Below are 26,263 nucleotides of genomic sequence, written 5' to 3' on the forward strand. Positions count from 1 at the left end.
AACTATATACTTATCATTTTTTATTGGTATAAGTTGGAAAAATTATATTTACATCCATTACGATGACCAAACAATGTACGGCAACTGCGAACACTTTCAGTAAAATGTACATCATTTATTAAGTGATTTTTTACAATTTCTGCGAGTTGTTCTATTGTGTTCTTTTCCATAACTTAATATCTATGTTTACTAATGACAGGATATACAAATCTCTACCCTGGTTTTACCACGAAAAAAATGGCGGCAAATACAAAATGTCAGTTATTTTTGGGACACTCTTTATTTAAATACTAAATTAATAATAATTGTTTTTTTTTTAATTTTTTTGCATCATCAAATATAAACATAATTAACCAATATATTTATCATATTTTGATTGGTATAAGTTGGAATGGAAATGTGTAGTCGTCAAAGTAAAAATACGATCGCGATCTGTCCAAATATTGTCCGTTTCCTGTCCAAACAGTTTAAAAAAACAAACATTGTCGACGTTTTAAAAATAGTGCGTTCCATTTTCCACCAAAAGGCAAACATCCGAGTCAATTCAAGTTTAAAGTAGAAACCTCGATGCACTCGGGGTAGAAAAAAAAATCAGAATTAGAATCAAAGTGATTTTCCAAGCGAACCAGATGTGCAAAATCGAATTGCATTCTAATCGACAGCTGTTGTATAGACAGTAATGGAATTTTCTAAGCGAATTACATTAAAATTAACAAAATTTAATAATTACAAAAAATATTTGCTTATTATACGAGTTTTAATTAAATTAAATAGAATAACTAGATGGTTGAGCAAACAAGAACGGTATTATTATTCGATATTAATATGGAATAAATGCATTTGTAATTATACTCAATTAGATCTGATATTAAATATGCATACATAATTTAAATTATATTCAGCATAATATTTATTATTCGTAACGTTACGTAATTCATACGTTTTCAATGCGAATTAAAATATGAAATTCGCGTGGTGGTAGTTGCAACAAAGGGAGACCTTTCAGTCAATGCCTTTTCATGCGATTCATTGTGATATTTTTTTTTTGCTTCTATTGTAACTTTATATATTTTTTTTTGTGGAGAAACGCGTATTTGTCTCTTTGCATCGATCGCGACGGATTGAAATTTTCGGTGCGGTATTTCCTTAAGCCTCGGCGCTATTCAAATTTGAATACGGGTCCCGGTTAAAGAATCACAGGAGTCGAGTATTTCTGCTCCTCCTTCGTTTATCTGCACCCACGCAGTGTAGGTGATTGAGATACATGGAGATATTACTTAACGTCCCGTTCAGGATCGAGAGGGGAGACCGGAGCTTTTGCTGCAGGATAATCGATATCACCTTTCCCAACGCACACGAAGCTCTCGCATCCTTTCAGATCGCTGATTCTTTGTGAAGAACTACATCGGTTTGTTTTCTTCTTTCATACGTGCACGTGTGTACTAAACGCAAGAGATTTCTTTACAAATTCCGTTCATTCCTTACTGAGAATTCAATCTAATTAATTAAGTACAATTGCGTCTATTAAAATCTGTCACATCTAAATTTTACATTACCAAAAAGAACAGAAATGAAAAGTGCAATTATTACAATGAGATAATTTATTTTTTCAACAAAATACTGTTGATAATAGAAAACATTTTTCAGTTTTCTTAAGTATTGACTCATTGAAATTATACCAATAATATGCATATACTACAAAGGGTGCGATTAATAGCCGAATGGTTAAGTCGCCCTAACCACGGTTCGAATCCTGGTCATTCCAGGCCCTTTATAAGCCCTTTCAGTACTTGCAGCAATAGAGCGATCGTCATCATGAATGGACAGTCAAATGATATAAATATTGTCAATGACAAACAGGCAAAGTTTTCTTAAGTATTATTTATTCATCGTGTCTTGTTGTCCTTGCACTCGATCTTGTCAATAATAGAATATTGTTCATTATTATTTTACTTATTTTTTGTTTAACTTTCCATAATATATATGTAAAGAAACTACTTGTTTTTAAAACTATTTTGAGATTTTGGTCCTATTGGACCGGGCCAATTTAGGCAACCTCATGTGGTTCAAACTAGGCAACTGTTATTACTCAATACAAAATATCACGAAAGCCATAAGTATTATTATATTTATTATTACTTCAATGTTTATTAAATTGTATCTAAATAAGTGTACATTTTTAAGTAGACCATCGAAGTTAATAATTTTACAAAACTGACATCATTATGTTATACAAAGTGAAGAAAGCTTGTATCTTTTTTATCGCAGCATTAATATACAAAAAAAAATAAAAGGTGTCCCAAAAAGAACTGACATTTTAAATTTGCCGCCTTTTTTATTTCACGGTAAAACCAGTGTAGAGATTTAGATATGTTGTTATTAATAAACAACGAGGTTAAGTTATGGAAAAGTACATGATCGAATTGTATGAATTGTAAAAAAAAAATGAGGACCTCACAGATGAAATTCGACAAATTACTGAAATTTCCCAGCAAAAGAATGTTGAATTGTCAGATGTTTTGTGTTACAACATTATTATCAATTATCAAATAAAAAATGTGTTTTATTAAAAAAATAAAATATCAATTAGTTTTGGGACATCTTTTATTACATGTAATTGCATACGAAAAGCTAGTTAGTTATTTCTTTATCGTTAAAATCTACTTACTGAACGATTTTGAAGCTTTGGTTATTAAAATCAGAAAGCATCCACCATCAGTTCCTCGAATTAATCACAATGCTTTATTACTCAGCAATTGCGATGCTCGGCAGATATTGTGAACGGTAAGCGAGTTAGGATAATTAATGAAGACTCGTTTTTTTTTATTATATCAACGAATTCCGGAATCTGGCAACAAACAACGTGATAATATAATGCGAATTGTCACTCATTTAGAGCCTCATTATTTGTTGTTCCTGTTTACTTTTTATTTTATTCTTTCATCTTTCGAAAGCTCAGATTTCGCTTTGAAACCGAATGCGCTTTCACGAGAATTTAATTTGATCATTAATTAATTAATTATTCGAGCGCGATAATGAGCACATCATTCTGCGGTTCGTTTCATGCTAGAATAGAGAGAAAAATAAAATTAAAATAAATCGAGGTACTTGCAATTCTTTAATTAATCGCTTTAATTATTTCCTGTGCATTTGATAACCCTGAACTAAGATATTTTTAGTATGTTTGAGGCCAAGAAAATGAATTTTCCTAGGGGCATATAACTTCATAGCATAAACAATACAAATTGGAAGTAGGTTGTATCTTTTTTTATCACAGTATTAACATATAAAAAAAATAAAGGGTGTCCCAAAAAGAACTGACATTTTACATTTGTTGCCATTTATTTTTTCTGGTAAAACCATAGTAGATTTTTATAGGCTGCCATTAGTTATCTTTGAGATTAAGTTATCGAAAATTACACAATCGAACAACGCGAATGAATTGTAAAAAAAATGAGGATCTCAGTGACCCTGAACCAAGATATTTTCCTATAGTATTTAAAGTAGAAAATGAATTTAGAGAAATTAACCCGAATTAACCGTAATCCGCCTGTAAACATATTGTTTTTTAAACTAAGAATGAAATTTCCACGATTTGATTTAATTGCAAAGATAAATATTTAATTAAATTTATCTCGTGACATTCATCTTCGAGTTTCAAACGAAACTCAAGGTAAACGACTTAATATTAAACCTGTCATTTCCTCGGGTATATTGCAACGATAAGCCTGATGGCACTTTTGAAGTTCTCCGCGTTTAGAACATTACCGTTACGTAAGCACCACATTTCGATATACATCTTCGTTCTTTTCCTGTATAGAGAAGTATTACTACAACAATTTTAGCTCGATGCATATTCTAAAATAAACTAAATATTATCTAATCATTTATATTATTCTTATTAAATTCGGTGGATTGTTGAAGTTATTTGATTTGCTTATATTTAGTTGGGAAACTAATATCGAAGGAATTAACCTATTTACACGTAATTACCGATCCCGATATTGTGAACCATCTTAATGAGATTAATACGCTTCATCAATCTGTCAGATTAAACATATTGCTCTTACGTGTTAATGTTGCTTATAGCTATGAATATAACTCAAAACCCTAAAACATTTTACGATATTTTTATTTAATTATTTTATCTTTATACTAATTACTTCATATTATTAAAATTATTTATATACATTTTTAATGTTTTAATTATAATATATAAAAATAATGGATTGTCAATCTCAATTTAAACGATTTGAAGGAAGGATGGAAAAGAAAATATTTAAACACATGATTAATAATTAATCTATTAATTTAATTTACAAACACAGTTTATTGAAGAAACGCGTACAATTTATATGTAAACTAATAATTTTATATCTAAAATTCTTTGAAGAAATTATTAATAAAACAATATTAAAGTTGTTTCAATACATGTATATTACATTAATATTGATCTGTGTCTATAGAAATCTTTTCTCCATAAACTGTAGCTGGACTTTCCGTTACAAAAAAGGTAAAAGATATTCTTAGAAACTTGCAGAAGTCACAGCTCAGACATGGAGTGAGTTTGGTTCGGTCGAATCTGAAAGATTAAATAAAAGTTTCCACTTTAATTCCATCGTGCTCTCCGGTGTCAAGTGAAGAGGGTTTGCATAATAGTTTCAACGTTTTCTCAATGTTTGTGTTATATAGTAAACTCTCCTATAACTCTGTACTATAGCGATATCAATTAATCGTCTTATATAATGATTAATTGCATTGATATGCTGGAAGAAGCAATTAATTTAGAAACAATGTTTAATTGTAGCTTTCAATACGATTGAATAATTCCACATAATATATAATATATTGGAGAAGTAACGAGGCGAAGTTAGAGACTGCATGAACCTTAATTGCTGGCTTCTGTTTGATTTTCATAAGACCGCAGATCCTGAATTCCTCTGATCCTAATTCACGAAGTCACGTCTTTTGCCTGATGTTGGGTTAGTTCGTGGTACGCTGTGATTTCCTCTCTGGAAATTTGAATAATGTACTTAAGGGGAAACATATTTCAATATCATATATCATTGCAACCAAGCCCATTCATCCTATGTCTTAATATCTCTATCTTAATACTCACCTAGCGCCAAGAATATCGCAATTAAGATAATTAATTAGAGATTCTGTAATTAATCCAATAATATAAATATTTTATGTCTGATCTTTTCAACCTTTTTATAAATTTATTAGATTACTCAAAGCTTCAATTTTGGAATATAATTTTGTTCGAAATCGTAAAATTAAATTGTAATTTATATTTTTTCTTCTGTTACCCGGCGCATCTACTTTATGTTTTGAGGATTTATCGTTATTCTTTGAAGACAGAATTTTCTTTGCATTGTACATTGGAATTATTGCTAATTAATAACTGAAATACATAATAGCTTGATATTAATAGACATCGTCAGTTATGAGCGTATCTGAATATTAGGTAATTAATACATGTAATTGCTTTGAGACTTCTCCATTGTTAATTGTTAATTGGAACATGCAACTAGTAAACTAGCAATTTTGCAAATCGTATATAATGTCAAAAATAGGCAATATTTGATTCTGCATTTTGATTTCAAAAACTATTAAAATTTACACAATAATTACATATAAAAACACATGAAAGTTTTAAATATATTTTAAATTTAAATGAAGTTAGAAACGATTTATAAATATTGTCAACTCAGAGCTTTCAAACCCGAAAGAATTTTACACCAATCGCGAAATTGACAAAAAAAACAATTATGTTCACCCTTATTTTATTAAAAAAAAATCTTATATAACATGAAAATATTTATAAAAGTAAAATTTTAATATTGAAACAGTTTTACATTTTTTTTATAAGTTTTATTATTTATTCACAATTTTCCAACACTTTCTGGCAATAAGTCGAATGTTTTTTGGCCATGAGACAAAAAAAGAAAATAAAAACAGAATGAACAAAATAAATAGCATGGATATAATATAATTTTAAATAAAAAATAATTGCTCATTTATATAATATTAGGAAAACGTTAAAGGTTCAAGTATTATTTTCTTTAATTAATGTAGAAGAAAAGAAGAGTTTTAATTAGCAAAATCCATTGTTTTTTTTTAATTAAGTAACTTTCGTACTTTCTTTTTATTTAAATTCTTAATCCCTTTCGGAAAAACCGAAGAGTTTTAATTCTGTTTTCAAAAGAACTTTCTTTTCAATCGTTTTCGCAACACCAATTGTTTACTTTGTGTATTTTGAATTTATTAAATTTATTTTCAATTTTCAGCGCTCTTATAATTTTTTTTGTTCTTAAACTTAACAAATGTTATTTTAGCTATTACTTTTTGAAACTTCATTAATGAAAATTCCAATAACAATTTTTAAACTTTGTTTCATTTGAAATTTTTTTACGTATTAAAAAATATATCGCAGTGATTATACTATGAACATTTTGAAATTTTTTGAATTGAAATTATTTTTTTCACTGTTACATGTTTTCATTAAAATATGTTTAAATTTTCTATTTGAGTTTGCGAGAAAGAAATTGCCGCTGCAGACATAATAACAATGAATCCGTATAGATTTTATGTAAGAAAGAAATGAAAGATAAGACGAAATGGTTTGTCTTTAATCCATAAACTTTTCATATAGCTGCGGCAATAGTGTTTCCTTTAGAATTACCGAGTTCAATAGCACAACACTGTATTCAACGTGACTTAACAAGCCAACTTTATGCAACACAGTTAGTTGGAGGACGAACGGGCAGGGCTTTTCCATCGTTAATTATACCTACGACAACTAAGTTTTCGAAACACAAGAAACATTGTAATACAAAATTGAATTTATGCGGTGAGCGGCCGTCGTAATCATAAATTGCTTTTGAAACGCGCTTTCCGGATTTTAAATCATCGCAGACTCTTGCATAATTCCGTTGGGAAATCATTGCAAATCGAAACTATTGTGCACCAGAATCAGACAGAATATGCACTGTGTAAAAATAATATTCTATCAATCACGAATGAAAACAATTTATGCGCAAACTACATTTGCTTTAGTTACTTTTGTGTTCATTGCATTTTGATTAATTTTCTTTGTTGGTTTTGTTTCCAGTACTGAGCAGTTGCCCAGCGCCGTTTCGGCAGGATCAGCAAGGACCTCAGCAACGTGCAGTCTTGCATCCTCGAGGGAATCCTCCACAAGCGTCCCGGGTCCTTCGCCCTACAGAGTCCTAATGCTCGGAGGACCGGCAGTTGGAAAGTCCTCCCTCGTCTCGCAGTTTATGACTTCAGAATATCTTCACGCTTACGACACCAGCATTGGTGAGTACCTTGCATCATCTGTTAAAACCTGCTATGGTTTTTGATCAATGGTTCTTGACCTAACAACCTACAATAATAGTAACTCACGCAGTTTTAACGTATTTATAGAATGAACGAACAATCAACGTATCTAAATAGGTACAAAGGTCAATACCCATTGATTCAAACACCCAACCATGACCAAAGATGGCGCTTTCTACTGCTACTTGATATAAATATACAACATTAAACCCTCCCATTTTTGCAAAATCGTATTGATTATTGAAACTCACCCAGAAAACCTTGTATATTTGTACCATGATCTTACATGCACGACACGACTTACCTGCCCTTCTCTTCTCTTTCCACTACGAATCTACAACCATTCGTTTCGTAAATCCATTGAGATATTGTCGCCTCCAACTGAAGCAATTTGTTTACTCGTGTTTGTACGTGCAAAGATATTACGGTTTTATTTTTTTTTTTCTCTTCATCTTCAACGTCCTTTTATCTCGAAACCGTGTTACGCGACTTCCATTGTCTGCCTTTTTTTATTGACATCCTTCCACTTCGCAGTTAAAAAGCGTTTATAACTGTGAGGCAAAATATTAATACTTTCGACGATGTTCACTTCCAAATAGAATGAGATTTTTACGATGAAACAATGAAAAATGGAATGCATTCATCTTCCACTTAACTTCGTTCACATTGATTTTCCTTGCGCTCGAGAATATCTATAAAAGAGTGAGGATGATGAAATGTTTGTATCACATGAAAATAAAAACACATTAAACTTTTATTATAATTAAAGAATTTCAAAATAAACACCAACTTTTTAGTCAAAATATATAACTAGTTTTTGGTAAATAAGAGCTGTAATTACTAATTTATATAATACTATCAATATTCATTAAATAGGAACTTTGGACATAATTTACAAACTTTAACATATTTTAATGTACGCTGTAAAAAAAATACCATAATGACTAAAAGTTGGAAAGCTGTTTTATAATAACATTTAATTAATATTTAGAATTAAATTCATTATAAAATATCAAAGAAAATCAATATTTTACATTTCCATTATATATTTTTTAATATCTTAATTTTAATTGATATTTTTAATTAAATAACCAATTAAGTTCAGAAATAATCATTTAATTAGAATATTTTCAAACGAGATGATATTTCTAATGATTAATTAAAGATTTACAATTCAATGGAATGATGAAAATTGATTTTATGACCGAACCTAAAAGGTTTAAATTACAAAATGCTGTTGGAATTTCAATGGAATTTTCAGCTCGTATATATAAAACAATGTTTTATATCAAAAATATAAATATAAATATAGAAAATTGTATTCTGTGTTTGAAATGAAACATTGGCTTGTCTGTTATACTTCGATTCCATTATTTTATATATAATAAAGTTACTGAAATTCAAACAAAAATGTAACAATGAAATATGTTGATAAATTAGTTACAATTAAATAGTTTTTATATTAAACTTTTTTCTGTTTCATTTATTGATTTATGTTGAAACACTGATCTTTTGTAATTATATTAAGTTTTCTAACGTTTTTATTATTCTATGATGAAGTTGGATTTAAAATTAACTTAATAATTTCTTCCACATTTTCATTAAGAATAATGTGGTTAGATTTTTAATTTGACTGTGAAAGTAAAGCTTAATTCTAATTGTAGTTGACACATTTCTGCTTGAAGGATCAATGTTGTAATTAACGTTTAATTTATGATCTCCAAGTTAAGTATCCTCTTCAACGCTTTAGTAGCATTAATTAATCATTAAAATGCCTTTGAAATTGTCTTTTTTCTTCTCTAATTAATTGGCAGAAACGATACGAAATCTGGTGTATAAACGCGACACAATTAATCGATTGTATTATAAAAAAAAATCAAAAATAATATACAAAGCTTATTTTGTTGGACCCTCGTCATTGCCAAAATAAATTATACTTTCTGTTTTTACTCGTAAAAGTTTTAATAACCAAATGAAACACAATTGATTCAACTTTTGTGTTTGTTTATCGGTGTATACGGATTGTTTCCTACATTATATGTTCGATGTTCTACCCCGTTTTATTTATAGAATGCACGCTCCGTGAGAATAACTATGGTGAAGAATATCAATGGGGAAGTGGGTTGGCATAAACTGTAGGCAGGACGACCTAAATTTCATTGTTTCCAACCCTCTCTAGAGACATTGTTTTGACCATAACACTGATCGATCGATTTTGCTGAATGCATGCGACGTATGAAGATAATCTTGTTTGTGGTCCAGGTATGCTTGCAATGTGGAGATTAATTCATACCAGTATCATCTTATTCATCCTCCGAATCCATTCATCACAATCCTTGCAAATTGTAATATAAATTGCAACATTGATTAAAGATGTTCATTACTGAATACATTAATCATATTTGGAAACTTGCGATCTTCAAATCAATAAAATTAATTACCTACAACTTTAATTCGTACAACTCAGGTAAAGTGAGTTAAAGTAAAAACAAATCTCGGAAAGTTAAATACTGCACAAAAAGTTGGATGTAATTCCTCTTAAAAAGATCAAAGTTATTAAAGGACATTCATTTAATTATAAATAGGCTTAAACAGTTTAACGCACTTTCTGTAATTAAAGCCAACCTTAAGAACTGAAGTTCTTTCAGAATAATGAAATCAAGTTGGTAATTATCATTGAAATTAATACCGCATTAAGAGCTACATTATAATTTGCAAAACATACAAATGTAATAGTTTAATCCGCTTAATAATGTATTCATTTTAATGCAGATTTGCAAACAATTAAAATCAGTTTCCATAGAAATTGAGGCGGGTTTCGCAGCCGCAGATATCGCATTCAAATTTCCAACTTTCGTCGTAACTTTGTTTTAATTGTATCTGCAGGGCTAGAGAATATCATTTCTCCGTCGTGGACAGATCCACAACTTTGCCATGAAAATGGTTATTATTAATATTAATCATGTATTTATGTTCATATCCACATTTGCTTTTTAGGCACTATATAACATGTTACATGTACTATCAAACTCTAATTGCATGCAGTTAGCATTCAGTGACAAATATTCCTTCAATTGCAGTCTCTTATGCCTAGTCCATCTTTATATGTATCTAAAACTGTATTTACAACAAATACATAATAGTTTACTAAAATGTAAATTTCGTATCGCTTTTGCCAAAGAAAAAAGACTGTTTCAAAGGCGGTTTAATGATTAATTAAAGCTACTAAAGAGAATACTTAACTTGTAGATCATAAATTAAAAGTTAATTACAACATTGATGCTTCAAGCAGAAATGTGTCAACAACAATTAGAATTAAGCTTCACTTTCACAGTCAAATTAAAAATCTAACCACATTATTCATAATGAAAAAGTAGATGAAATTATTAAGTTAATTCATCATAAAATAATAAAAGCATTAGAAAACTTAATATATAATTACATAAAATCAGAGTCGTATTCGTATCTAATTTACAGTTTATTATTTGTTTTAACTTATATTAAAAAAAAAATGAAACAGGAAAAAAATTATTTTATTGCAGTGATTAAAATATGTTTAACTTTTTAACCTATGACCCCAAAATATATTCATTTACCCTATCTATTATAAACTATATATTTGTCAATTGAGACAAATTTTAAATGGGGGAAACAATGTTTCCACAAAAATGTATTATTTTCAAATCCAGTTAATGTAATTATTATAGTAAACAAATATGTGATCGATTGAATTATGAAAGGCTCGAATATTGAATTATTCGGAGACGCGTCGCGTTTTCAGATAAATTGAAATTAATTTCCAATATTCGATATGCAACGAGAGAGAGAGAAGAGGGAAAATGTGAAGCACATGCAAATATGATTTTCAGCAATGTATTTCGAGTTTATAAACTATATTGCATTATTTTTACGTTCACACTAAAGGAAGACAAAGACTAAAGCTTACAAATTCACTATTGATATCTGTCAAATACTATACAACGTAGCTTCTTCAATCTTAAGATTTATAAGGTTGATACTTTTGACCATAGTAGTTTTTTTTTTCAAACAAAAATCGCCATTTATTCGACGAGGCCAGGTACTTCTGGGACTGTTCTCGTATCTTGTAATTTAATGGCCTTTTTTTATACATTGCGTTGTAGAAATTTTGCATTTCAGGTTTTGAATCCATGAAGTACAAATGCGTAGAATTGAATCCGTGAATATTTTAAGATTTCTCAAACAGATGACACTAGAGTGGATCTGAAAATACCCATATAACCAAATTGTTTATTTGTATTTTTAAACATAAAACCTTAAGACAACTTCACCTAACCTAACATTTTTCGGACCTAGGGCTCTAGAATGCATAAGGACAATAATTACATCTATAAATTATTGAGATGTATTTCCAAAATAAAACCAAAATCAATACAAGCAAACCAAAAAGAAATGTAATTTATTGTTATTTTGTTGTTGCTCTGGGATAATTTCAAAAATACAACATACACAGATCACAAAAGTTTCTGAAACAATGGAGTCAAAAATAGTAATCGCCATCACCGTTCCCAAAAGTAAATAAAACAATACGCGCATGCGCATTCTTATGGACTGAAACCATTAGGATGCGTCTCAGTATTGGATACACTTTTTTTGTAACTTAACAAATCATAAAGTAAAGCTTTGACGGGTCGCACGAAAGAGTTCTCATCCCTGGGTTATTGCAATGTTTGACAGTATTATTCAAAAGTTGTCTATATAAGTTTCCTCTTAGTCTATTAAATTATTATTTTTTTTGGGTGGAAATAAATAAATATTGTTTTTACTTAAGCTTGTTGCGTTACACAAATATGGTACAAATACATGAAATTGAAATGTAACATATTGATAAAAGAATAATTGTTTTTGAAAAGTAATTATTTAAATTGAAATATTTATAGAATATTTAAACATACAATTATAATATTTATAACTATACAAATATTCCAAAATTTCCGGATTTTTACTCGTATAGTGAAGTACACATTGTGTACTTATATTTAATTTTGCTGGTTAAGCGAAATGCTCGTTAAGCGAGGATCCACTGTATATCTGTTTGGATGTAAATGGATGTTAACCGTTTTGGAGAAAAGAAAAACATACCAATTTTTCATAATTCGTACATATTTCTGTAAATGTCTGTCAGAGTTAATAGTACAAATGCACGCGAGACGGCGTCGTTCACGCTGTGTAAAATTAGCCGGAAAAATGTGTGGGTACATTTTTTAAACGTCGACGTCGGAAAACCCAGAAGTGGCTAAATTTACGACCGTTATTAAATAATATTATTGCATAATAATCACGTGCCACGCGGCCCGCATTTATACGCTTCATTAAATAATGAATAATGCATTGCACGGATATTATCCAACTTATTTTTCTTTCGTATTTTTTCTCCCTTAATAATTATACATAGTTCATATGATTCTTTCCGATTCATTCATACATTTATATCTATTTAGAAACAGACTATTTTTTAATTAATATTTTTATTCCTTTATGTAATACTTTTAATAAATAAAAACTACTATAATTTAGGGATTTACAACACATTAAATAAGTACAAATTGTTATATTTTTTAATTAATTAAATTAATTGTATTTACAAGGATATATAATAATCAATTATAACACTTTTATTGAAACAATTGTGTTGCATTTACTATAAAAAAAGAAAATAAACAATTTAAAACAAATCAAATAAATTGGCATATTTCATGGCCTTGTAATGCTAAAATTAATTGAATTTAAAACAAAAATATTTGAAATAAGGAAATATAACATTTTAATTCAAGCAATTTTCATTATTTTTTAATAAATATAAATAAAGCTTGCCATATTTTCGGGATTTTCCATGTTAAAATTACTTTTAATTAAAATTATTGCAATTGTAATGAAAACTCTTGAAAATAATTAATTATAACATTTTTTATTGAAACAAAATATTTGCAACTTTCGTGTTTATTAATTAACTTTTATATAGATTAATTACGAATATATTTAAAAAATAAACAATTTCCATAAGATTTTTTATAATTTTAACACAGTTAATAATGATAAATTTGCTGTATTTTTTGTACTCGACAAAATTTCAGAAATTTTCTTCGAGAAAAGTAATTTATGATAAAAGTTATGTAAAATATAGATTGATAAAGGCGCGCACGCAAGATGGATTTTATATGAAAAACGTTTTTCGCTAAGTTCAGTTTCATAAATTGCAAAAGACTATCAATTTTCAACTAACCAAGAGAATCAATAAACGTATTAATCTTTTAACAAAAAAAAAATACGTTTTCAATCAATTATTAATAAATTTATATTGAGAATTTCAATTAGGAATTTCGTCCTACATTTTCATGTAATATTCTAATAAAATTTCCGTACCTTAATTAAACGGCGGCTCTGTCGTTTCAGGAATTAATTCATGTACATTTATTCCGTGTGTTCGTTGAAGGAGGAGAAAAAAAAAAGAGGAGTGAACGAACCGATTTACATACCTAAACGATATTTAAACCCTTTTGTATACCATTGATTGTGTGGAGGTTTCAAACTGAAAGATTTGAATCCAATTCTATTCAATTATTTTCAATCAAACAATTTTTGTGTTTCGACGTTATTCTAAATAATACCTAGATATTACGTTTAATACCTCGCGAAATTTGGAAAAGTACGCAAAATCAATGATTTTATAGAAGAGATAGAGAATTATTCACTATAACTAGGCATTGCATAAAATACTTAAATATATACTATTACTGTGCATTATTGAACAAGTGTCTTGTATAAGGTGAAATCCTGGACCGCGATAGTGCGAATATAGAGAATTTTCCATATTCTACAAGCTGTTGACCATCATTATCACCAACCGGCTTACCTAGAAATTCGATTTTTACCAGACGTATCTTAAATGGAGCAAGGCTCTAATGAAATGAAGACCATAGGAGTCGAAAGAGTTGATGAATACATATATCTAGGGCACAATATCAAAATGGGAAGAACAACCAATCAGCAGAGATCACAAGACGTATCTTAAATAGACCAAAACCCTGACGAAAGGGAGATCATGTGAATATGCTAACAGATTCTGTAGAATACAGAATTACACATTCACTGGGTATTCTATAGAATACCAAATAATACCTATACATTCTGAAGCTTAGCGAATTATTCTGTACGACTACGAATTCTCTAGATTACTTGTATTATTTTATATTCAATTTGATTTAGGTGAGGAATAATTAATGAAAATCTATCAAATAAAGCGGAAGATGAATGCAAATCCATCCGCACTGAAATATTTCAGAAATTACATTAATTTAACCGTTGAAACAATCTAATTTTAAAATTTTCTATGCGGTTTACATTCATATTATTATGCAATATACGGCAACTTGAACACGATCTGGCGTTACGCCATAATTTACTGTGAACACATTAATTTATGTATTTCCTTTGTTAAATGATACCTCGCTTGCGTGACACACGCCCCGCCACCTATTCAGTTTTTTTTTTTATATTCCCACACATTTTATAATAATACAAAAGAACATAATTTACAATTGCGCTATTTTTAATATACCACTAAAAATATTTCGTACAAAATGTACGATAAAAAAAAAATGGGATTTTCGAATCGATTCTTCCAGTAGGAAAATGTTAAAGAAACCCTCGTCATAATTTACTTCTTAATCATGAATCGTTAACCTTTATTGTATAGTTACGTTCATTTGAGTACTTAGAGTATTTATAGAAGTAGTACCGAAAACCGTATTAACCTTTGTGTCTCTATTGTTTTATTCGATAGTTTTGATACATAGTAAACTTTGCACGCTAGTTGATAGATTCTGATGAAATCATGTTGAAATATTTTATTGTTAATTGATTACCGTTATAGAAATGCACAGTCCATCGCAAGGCGTTCCCGGATCGAGTCCGATACATAATATGCATCATCTATTACCGATCGCCTATGAGGGAGGTATGAAAACATACCCCAACAAAAAAAATTATCTCTCTCTTCAGTAGTCTAAATACCCTTTTTCTTCTCACATATACGCATGGGTCTCTAAATTACCTTTGATTTGAAAACCACCCAAACACCCCCTATTTGACAATAGTAATATTACATTAAGTGCACAGTTTTCAGTGTGCAAGCTACATTAGCTTCGATCGACATCCGCGGAAAGCGTTCTATATCGAGCGTCTCTTCTATTCCGCCTTCAACATAATTGGAAAATGTTGCAAAATTTGTTTCAGATTGGAATTCCTTTCGCATTTCTCGCAAATATTTACCTGCAATATTGCGTTTTCAACAATCTTCCATTTAATTACTTTAAAAACTTTAGCAAATATTTATGAATAAGCATATTATATCATTATTACATTAATATTTACACTGTTAAAAATTGAATTCTACGCGAAACTTTTTACATTATTCGCTAATACAACGAGTTTCAACTTTTTTCAGCAATTTTTAAAATTATTTATTTACATTGCATTAAAACTTTCTTAACAATTCCAAGCATATATTCTGTAAAATGTTAGTTATTTTCAAACAATCTGTTTTTCCAAATTATCACAAGTATTTTATAATATGAAAACGAAGCTTAGTTGAAACTATCAATTAATATTTTATTTAATTTTATTTTAATGACTTTTTAAAGATAAAATATGCACCTAAAAGTAGTAGTGACATTTATTGCATACGTAATACAAAAGGCTTACAATAGACCAATTACAAAATAGTATTATATCAAGACTACAAATCTACTGTAAGTTTCATAACAACTTGGATTAAGCCTAGTTCCGTCTGTTGATGCTCTTCCTATTGTTCTTGAGATTAATGCTTCGCCTATTCAGATGTCATCTACCTTGCTTATATTAGCATCATATCTTATTGTTCCTATTAATTTGAACTAATGATAATACATATTCTCTTGGATAATTAAAAAAAAGAAACTGATATAGTTAAGCCTTTGTTACTTGAACATAGCAAATACAAAAATTCTTTGAAAACACATTAAGATTAAGTTTCCTATACATTTTTATTAAATTTCAGCAATATTTCTAATGAATTTTTTTTTTTTGATACTTTTTGGTAAAGTCATGCAATTTTAAACTTCAATTATATAATAAGTGATTAGATTAAAAAATAAAAAAATAATCTATACAGAAGTGACAAGCATTACTTGAATGTAAGTTGCAAAACAAATCATTTTTATATTCGATATAAAGATTACATTAAAGTACCAACAAGTATTTAGGTCTTTTTCACGTCTTTATATAATTTAAATAGTGACATAAATGTGCCGGTACTTATAAGTACCGTCAGACGACAAAGGGTGAAACTATGAATGCAATAAAGATTCATAGAAGTGAAGTGAATACAAGTTAAGATTTGAAAGCTCGAGACTGAAAATCCATATTGAAAGTTGCGTATTTAAACTCCTTTTGGCACAAACTGCGATTAGGTTCGGATTTATGTAAAGGCGTCGGAAATTATATTTGCATGTGATTGAGTAAGTTCACATGAATACACGCTGATTCTTATTACATAATCCATAAGCGAGTGAACCGAAGAAAGCGCTGAATAATAATGTTATTTTTATAATCTAACTTAACGCTATGCACTTACACGTATTACGCAATTCCAAAGCTAATACGATTTGTTTACGTTTCCACTGCTAATCTATTACGTTATGTAACCAAGGCGATATACGAATATAAACAAAAGCGAAGCGAAGCTAATGTGAGATGGAATTAGCGAAGGGCGGTGTTCAAAATTAAACAACAACAAAACAGGAAACTGCAATGATATGCATGTAATTGATTTACGTTTGGTATCATTAAAGAAGAGGCGAGGCTGATCGATTTTTTTTTTCGCATCGTAATTGTATATTTTCCCCCGAAGGCATCGTAATATGTATCTTTTCATCGGCACTCTGCGTCGTTCAATTGCTTCCAATTCAATTCGAATTGATTTCGAGATCTAAATAATTGCATATTCCATGAAATTTGAAATTGAATTTTATTTATAATTGCATAATGCATCGACAAAAACATGATTTCACCTGGAAAAAAAAACTTGGCTCTTGAGTAGTTTATTTTGATTATGTGATCTATTTCGCACTCGTTTGTTAAATTGTTCCGCGACGTTTCTTTTCTGCTTCAACATGTGTTAAATTATCTTAATAATTTTGTATTGTTGCGACCATCACGTAAAGGGACAATGCAGAAAATTAAGCTTTTATCTCATTATATACCACACATTTTTGTACACATTACAGACATTACAGTAATCATCTATAAGCTTTAAGCCGTTTTCTAGCGATGATAATTTATTACTAACCAGAAAATATTTCATTGAACTAAGGCTATTAAATTAAAAAAATTAAATACTACGGATAAATAAATATAACACAAGTAGAACCTATGGGTCAAAATGACCCGATTACTAAATTAATGTACAATTTTCATCGAGTTTATCCACATTTTCTTCTTATAGAAATGTATGACTTGTAATATCAGAAAGTTATACCACTTTGAAATCAAAATATTGACGATATTTCAAGAACGAATTTTCTATAGACGGGTCATTTTGACCCGAAATACACTCAACAATAAAATAAGACACCCTGATCAATCCCTGCAATTAAATTACAATGTGAATTAAAAACCAATTTCAGGTGGGTCACTCTGACCCATCCGTAGTACTTACGGGTTAGATTTTAACAACAATATGAAAGTACATATTATCCAAGTCTTCATGTTCTTTTTTTAAAATTTTGTGATTCACAGTCCATAAATAATTCTCCAACTTATATACAGAACTCTAAACAAACTGAAGTATCATAATATCGTACGCCGCAGTTAACGAAAACCGAAATAAAAAACAGTTGTAAAAGTTTTCAAAAACCCCTTAAATTATGCATGAGTATAAGAAATTATTTTCGCATTTCGCTCACGCATAATCTTTCGCATTCATAAATTATTCAGTTTTCACTCGGAAAACGATTACATAATCGTAATCACCGCCGCAGAGATCCGCGTACGTTTGACATTTCAATCGACTCTAGCTGGATCGATATTCTGCAGAATGTCACGTAATTGGATTGTTCATTGTCGAAACGAAATCTGAGAAAAAAGTGCGGTTTATGGGTTTTTCAGTGATGTGAAATAATTATTGCACTCTTCGAGAAGCGCAAATCGATTTACAAACTCACATTATGAGTTGTTGAGGAAAACTATTGAATCCCCAAATGGTTTCGTAAAACTTTAAGAGTTTGCGGTGTCTTCCTGCTTGGCACAAACTTTTTGTGAGACATTGTACTCTTTTTTTATTATTATTATTATTGATTGCTTCGACTTGTAAATATCAAGTTTTTGTATGGACTTTGTATGGTGATTTACAACAAATTCTATCAAATATAAACATAAAGGATTTTCTTGAATGTAATAAATAATTTATGTTAAAAATAAATTTTATAAGTAATGATGACACGCGGCGATATATATTTTATTAACAGAGTTTAAGGAACTTTTTTTTTATTGCGATTATTATATCGAGGTCGGTATATTTTTACCCTTAAAAATATATCAATCTAAACTGAACGTTCAACGTACTTAGTATGCATTAAATTTATGGATTGAAAGCAATACAAAATGACAAGCTTTAAATTAAATATTATTTTGGAGTAGTTGACATTTCAGTTATTAATGACGATATTATTAACAATTTAACTTTATTTACTGAATAAAAAAGTATGAAAAGTTAATTTCTTTTGACAGTTATCAAAATTAGTATTGTTTCCATTATTATCAAATAAATGTTTTTTTTTACAAAGTATACTTATATAATTAGTTTTAATGATTTAATTTAAAATAATGAGAAAAGATAATAATCAAATTTTGACAAAATTTCACTCCATATGCATTTTGGCATTCCTGGAAAGTTTGCATAGGCACATTTTTTTTTACAGTGTTGGTGGTGGAATTTCATTAATCTTGTATTTTCTCCTATCCATTCTTTTTGAAATTTAACATGAAATATCGTTAGACTTTAAAAAATTGAGAAACAAATGTATTAACACCAACTAAGCGAACTTTTGTTAAACCCCACGTATTTGTGGTAATCCAAAAGTAGTTTGCTTTTTCCATAATGAAATTTGAAATGCATATGAATTATTAAGAATTAAATTAATTTATTTTCTTCTTTCACCAAATAAATCATAAGTTCAGTTGTGAAAATACAAGTTATAATATGCCTTTGTATATATTTTTATGAAATTGGATACTTTTTTTGGAACTAATAAAGTTCCTAAATCGGACACTTATTTTGTAGTAAATCGAATTGTAATTTTTTAAACACAAAATAATCTATTTTTTCTAACATATTTTGTATTCTTATATATAATCCATACCTTCTGTATAAGATTAAATTATTCGTGTGCAAGTCATATTCTGAAGGAAAATCATTATGATTTACCCAGAAAAGGGTTTTTAATAAAGACGGAATACTTTTATTTCTTACTTCCAGCAATATTAAACTCAGTTGGGTTTCTTTAGAAGGAAGACCCACATATTTATTATTAAAGACGCTGCGTACTTTCATTCATTTTTGCAATAGAAACATTCTTATTTTTTTTCTGATTCTGCATTTTCACCTTGAACATACATTTACTAATACTAAAAAAAAGTAGAAATAAATAATGAGGAACTGAGTTCTCCAAGATCAATTAATTTTATTAAGTATAATTTGTACATTACATACTTTTTTTCCTTAGTTTCTTTATATAAAATTTAAAAAAAAATCAAGTTATGCTTGAGAGAAAGAAAACAAACAATATAATTTTTGTCACTTTAGCTTGCTATGATTTTTTACGAACTTGTTTCAATTGATTTATGTTTTTTTATTACAATTTAACAGGTTGTAGTTATTAAAATGTAAATTACAAGTATGTAATTAAATACTTTGTTACTTTTGGACACTGACCAGTGATCAAAATTCGGAAACTATTCTCCAAAAATAACATTGTTACGTATACGAAATAATTCGTACAGAAGAACAAACTTAGGATACATTTTTTTTTTGACTAGTTTACAGGTAAACTTTTTATTTATTCAATTAATTCATCTGACGAGCGTTACGTTTCAAAGGGTTAAATATATCTTGGAGGGTTGAGGTTCGGGCGTATGGACGTTCGTGTGTGGTCGATAATTAAATTCCCTTTTTAACACGTAAATTTCAGTGTGCGGTTGATGTTTGTGGGAGGGGACGGACGGTAGTCACCTGCCGCCGTCCCCCCCTGAAAAGTTCCTCGCCCTTTGCAGACAATCGAAATCGATGCGATGCCTAACCGACCCCTTTAAATTTTGCACACTCTGTTGTCACACGACGTGCGATTTCATACCTAATTTATCGCGGATTCTCTCAACGTTTCGTTACACAATTATTCAATTTAATAAACTTGAAAGAACATTCAGTGAATACCAACTAAGAGGATTTTTTTTGAACGAATATTAATGTGTAACATTTAAAAAATTAGTAACAAGAAACTGTCAAATTCCTAACAATGTTCCCTACAAACGCTGCAGTTTGTTCTTGCTCATGTGAGGAAGCTTGTAATCGTTGCCCTCTTTATGAAACATGGTCAAATCCATACACTTAAGCAAAATAATGAAAACATTGACTAGTTCTTTCTGCGGTTATATCATATCTGGACGAGGACTCTTGGTGTGGTAATGATTGAATGGCGTTAAAGAAACTCAAATCGAGATTTTGATTGACATGGTTCTACTACCATTTTTAGACCATTTTTATTTTATCGCTAGAACTAATTTCTCTGTAATTGTTCGAATATAAACTTTTTGGGTAGTTTTTGCAATGACGACAAAGTAACAATTGTTACAAAATGTTACCGTTCACTACAAGAATTTTTTTCATTCAGGCGTCTATTAGAGTCACTTTTTCCATGCTTAATTTAAATAACTGACACATTTAATTTCATTATTCCAATAAAACATTAATCGGACACTTGTTTTGGAACAATTAAAAAAAATATTGATTCAACAACTAATGTATATTTGAATATATTTCTTTGATACGAAATTTGATATATATCTTTGAGACGAAAGATTTTACTTGAATGCAAATAATACAGCGTATTCTCGGGTCGTGGGGCTGATCTTTGGGAATTAACTATTCTGCTGGGAAGACCCACATATTTATTATTAAAGACGCTGCGTATTTTCATTCATTTTTGCAATAGAAACATCCTTATTTTTTTCTGATTCTGCATTTTCACATTAACTATTCTGCTGGGTTTCATACGCGTCTGGACACCACGATCTCCAAAATAAAATAACTCGTGAAACGCTTTTACATAATCATCAATTTATTCATGGAAAACGACGTCTGATTTATGGTTGTGGTTGCGACTTAAACTGTATTAATTATAAAATAAAACGACAGCCAAAGCATCGATCTGGTCGTTTACCCGGCGCATCCACCGGATTTGCTCTCATCGTTTATTTAACCGTGCGTACTGGGCATAGACATAACACAAACATTGAAATATGAATATTGATATAGCTTAGTACATAGAGTTTGACCTTTACAACAACACAAATAATGGTTAATTTAATAGAATTGAGAAACTGAAATAACATACTTTTTATGGCAAAGACTAGTTAACATATTTTAAACTAAAGTTAAATCTGTATAGAGAATTTTTCAAACTTGAAAGAATGAAAGATCTCCAAACATATTTTGTTTAAATACATTTTCCTCAAATTAAATAATTTTCTTGACTTATGTGAACATAGTTATTCAATTCAATGTTCGTGTCAATTTAACATCTTCAGATTAAGCTGTATTAAACTGAATATCTTAAGCACTATAAATACGAAATTATTATACAATATATTGGGTACTAAAGGAAAGTAATTTCAGTGAAATAAATCGACAAATAATGAACTTTAGTCAATTATATATTTTCTATTTTGTTCGATGATCTTTTGTCATTTTTCTTGATTCCATGCTCATAGAACTTCTGGTCCTTATCAGCAAAAAAATAGTGAAATTTTTACAATTTACAAGAGTTTTTCAAACTTCAAAATAAAGGGTAATCTTAAGGTACAAAGTCAGGATCAATGAATAATTCATTATTCAAACCTGATTATTCCCATCAGACCTGGTGCACTTTATGATATAATAAAGACATCACTTGTTTCATTTGGGTACATCCTGAAAAAAAATCTTCAAAAGCCTGACATAAAATAAATTAAGTAAATGAAATGTAGCTATAATAATACTCCAAATCATATAATTTCTGTATGATTCTGATGTAAAATTACATTTGTTTTTGTTACATAAATTAAATAAACTATAAATGAGCTTTGATAATTATCCAAATTACATAAAATCATATATTTTGTATGTGATATTGACGTCAAATTGAATTTGTTTTTGTAACATAAAATAAGTAAACGAAATGTAGCTATAAAAGCAAAATGTTTATTTATTGAAGTTAAATTCGATGCGTTATTAGTGGAAGCGTTGGAGTGATATAATGGCTCGCACAAAATGGATCATAATAAAAAAAAAATATATACATTTTTAATAACATCAGGTAGATCAATATTTTTACTCATTTCGTACCGCATGCGCCGAATATTTTCATTTTTATAGTGCTATTAAAATAGTTTAAAATTAATAATTAAATTTAGATTCGTAATTTTATAGTAAATGTGTATATCAAAAGTATTTTTTTTTATAGTAATTATAGAAATACAGATTGTTATAATTTATTTTTTATTATACTGCGAATATCAGTTGAAGTTTGTGCAATCAGCGATTCGATTAAGTCTGACGTTAATTTTAATTTAGTTGGCTTATATTGGATCGAAGCGGTCGCGGTTTCAGAGGAAAACTTCGGTTTCGGTAGGACGCACGCGACCGAACCGAACGGGACTGAAAGAGATAAAGCTTCCCTATCCGAAAAGGGGGATGCGATGTCGCCGAAATAGGGGGAAAAACAATATAACCGCATCAATACGCTCCGCCGGTCAGCTAGGAAATTCTCAATAGAAATATGCGCAAAATCTAATACCAAACTGATTCTCACGAAACGTGTAATCAAACTTTGCAAATAAAAACCATTCGTCCATACTGCATATTCCAATAATATTCATACTTTTGAGCTCACTTTTTCATTCGTCGGAATACTGTAATTATTACCGGATTCAAGCACCTGTCGTTGATTTATCTTTGATGTCAATTGGTCAACATTTGACATTCTGTATTATCGATAAGTCATCAATAGCAGACGTTGAATTTCCATACGCATTTCCGCCAATCATAGATAGTATTATACCTTGGGTGATATAGTCCAATTCACAAACTACCAGTGTTCAAATGGACAAATTTTTAAATGAACCAAATATAAAATTTGTAAAAATAGTTCCCGAGAAATACAAATATGAAAAATTTGCTCTAATCATGATATAAATATAATAAAAATAATGGTGACCCCCAGGACAAAAGCAACAAATATACGCACAACATTCACTCTAGTGTAGTGGTTCCCAATCACGAAAACCTTTCTAAAATTCTTATGTCCCCTAGAGGTGTAAATTTTCTAATTTCCTTCCGTAACAATCACATTGCTCCCTGTGGGTCCCTCGTTGGGAAACACTGATCTAGTTGTGTAGGTTCGGGGAATTTTGGGTGTATTTTAGAAATACATACAAATTCTCGTGCATTTCACATGCTTGTTTTAATGCGCGCTTTTGTTACTGCACGCTTTTGTAAAATTACGTAGATATAAAACCGGTATTATAAAAATACGTAACTCAAATAATATTAATGTTGAGTTTTCAGAGAGATTACAACATAAAAACACAAAATATACTCTAATTTCCTAATATTACATGAACCTATTTCATTGCAATTCTGATCACGAATTCCAACTAATCGAATTTTCGCGTGCGGATTACACTGATGTCACTCACCATATTTTTATTTGATTTATCGACTTAATGACCAACCATACTTATAAATTGTCTTATTTCCTTAATATACGACAACCTTGATTTCATAATTACAGTCTCAATCACACAAATATGTTATTACAAGTATAAAAATATTTGCAAATAATTAATTTATTTATATATTTTATCTGATTATTATTTAACCAATTCACATATTTTGTTGAAATAAAAAAGAAATATGTTTGTAACATTATATAAGATTAATTCGTTACCGGAACACTCAAATAAACTGAATAAAGAGAGACTTGTATGTCAAGTCAAAGAAACAAACTCTTGAGAATTTATTAAAATTTGAAATATTTTAACAGGACTATAATTCATTTGGACCGCACTATATGAGATATTGATGTATTATGTTCTAAAAATATTGTTAATTGTAATAAATAAACAAGGGAGTAGTATAAAACATTAATTAACATCTAACACTAATATTTAACACTTTTATTAAACCAATGGAAAATCTCAATTTTCCAAACGATTCCTCGCAACAATACCATCGACTTTCCCTCTTCTCTAAAGTTCTCAGTCGTAGCTTTAACGCATGATTAATAAACGGTTTCCTCTCGCTGCAGAAAATTTTCCGCATCGTTTGTAGAAAAAAAAAAACAAACGAAAAAAAGTTTCCCCCAGTACAAAAATGTTGTATGCCGAAATAAAGATTTTTATAGTATATGCATATATATGTTTATTCAATCGTTCGACTTTTCTTTTTGTTTCATTCCAGATGATGAGAGCGGAGAAAAGTCTGTTTCCGTGCTGCTGGCTGGGGAGGAATCCGAACTGGTGTTTATAGATTTCACAACGGCGGAGTTATCGGTAAGAATCTATACAATATTTTTCTCCTATTACAATCCAAATTCATAGCTTTGGAAATTACTGTAAATACCTGTTCTCAATCGATAATCTAATCCACCCATGCACGCGCTCTATTTTATTCATCGCGGAAATCCACCCTCTGACACGTTCGTTCAGCAAAAAATTTTCCATGATTTTTTCCAATGCGATTGCATCAAATAATTCAATGAAAAATGAAGGGACGAAATAAAAATGATATAATTTTATGCGCATTTGTATTCGTGAATTTGAACATCACCAACAAACAATAATGTACACATAAATTATGTGCATTTGTTAATTTGAACGAACAATATTGTAAACATAATTCCAATTACGATTTATATTCTACATTATTTCATTAATCGTATTAAGAGAAATGCAGAAATTATGTTCAATTCAAAATAATTGTAATTTATAAAAAAAAAACTAATTTAATCGATTAACTCGGATATTCGCAAAGGCACATAGTTTAGGTCATTTGGAGCATATGCAGATCTGCATGTAATTATATTAACGCATATGGGATAGGGGACATACTTGGCAGAATATAATTGATATAGGATCTTAATGAAATTCATGGACTGGTTGCATGTCATAGTTATGAACATCTCAAAAACTCGAATTTACTCCAATTGCTTTAACAAATATAAAATTAATTCCTCAATCATCGTTCGAAGTTTTTTTACTACTTTCAAATTTAAAGTATCAATAATGAATATTTTACTAAGTTTTAAATCATTATAATACAATTAAATTGGCTTATATGATCAATTTAGTCACCAATTCTATTCAAGATAAAAATACATTTACTTAAGTTTATCTAAAAATATCAACAATTTATTTAGATCTATGGTTATTTTCATATTCCAATCAATCCTCTCATTCTACATTTGTAAGATATACCTTCCTCTTTGGGCTATTTCAAGCAAAATATCTTTCCATCATATTGATGGTTTCAGTTCCGAGTAAACTGATGATGTAAACCAGTATAAGTTATGCGACAACACGCCTG

At 29.4% G+C, this 26,263-nt stretch overlaps 1 protein-coding gene across 4 annotated transcripts in view; it reads left to right on the forward strand.

The window, feature by feature from the left end:
- The window catches only part of LOC108557553, an 89,799-nt gene that overhangs the window by 58,420 nt on the left and 5,116 nt on the right, over positions 1–26,263 (forward strand). For 3 of the 4 annotated variants that reach the window (XM_017914108.1, XM_017914111.1, XM_017914110.1), the window contains 3 exons: positions 7,118–7,326; positions 15,260–15,343; positions 25,139–25,230. In XM_017914108.1, coding sequence (XP_017769597.1) covers positions 7,118–7,326; positions 15,260–15,343; positions 25,139–25,230 — 385 coding nt within the window. The remainder of the gene's footprint in view (positions 1–7,117; positions 7,327–15,259; positions 15,344–25,138; positions 25,231–26,263) is intronic. The other variant, XM_017914109.1, reaches the window with a different exon arrangement.

This window comes from Nicrophorus vespilloides, unplaced genomic scaffold (genome assembly GCF_001412225.1).
Source record: "Nicrophorus vespilloides isolate i.1.1-1 unplaced genomic scaffold, Nicve_v1.0, whole genome shotgun sequence".
Taxonomy (NCBI): domain Eukaryota; kingdom Metazoa; phylum Arthropoda; class Insecta; order Coleoptera; family Silphidae; genus Nicrophorus; species Nicrophorus vespilloides.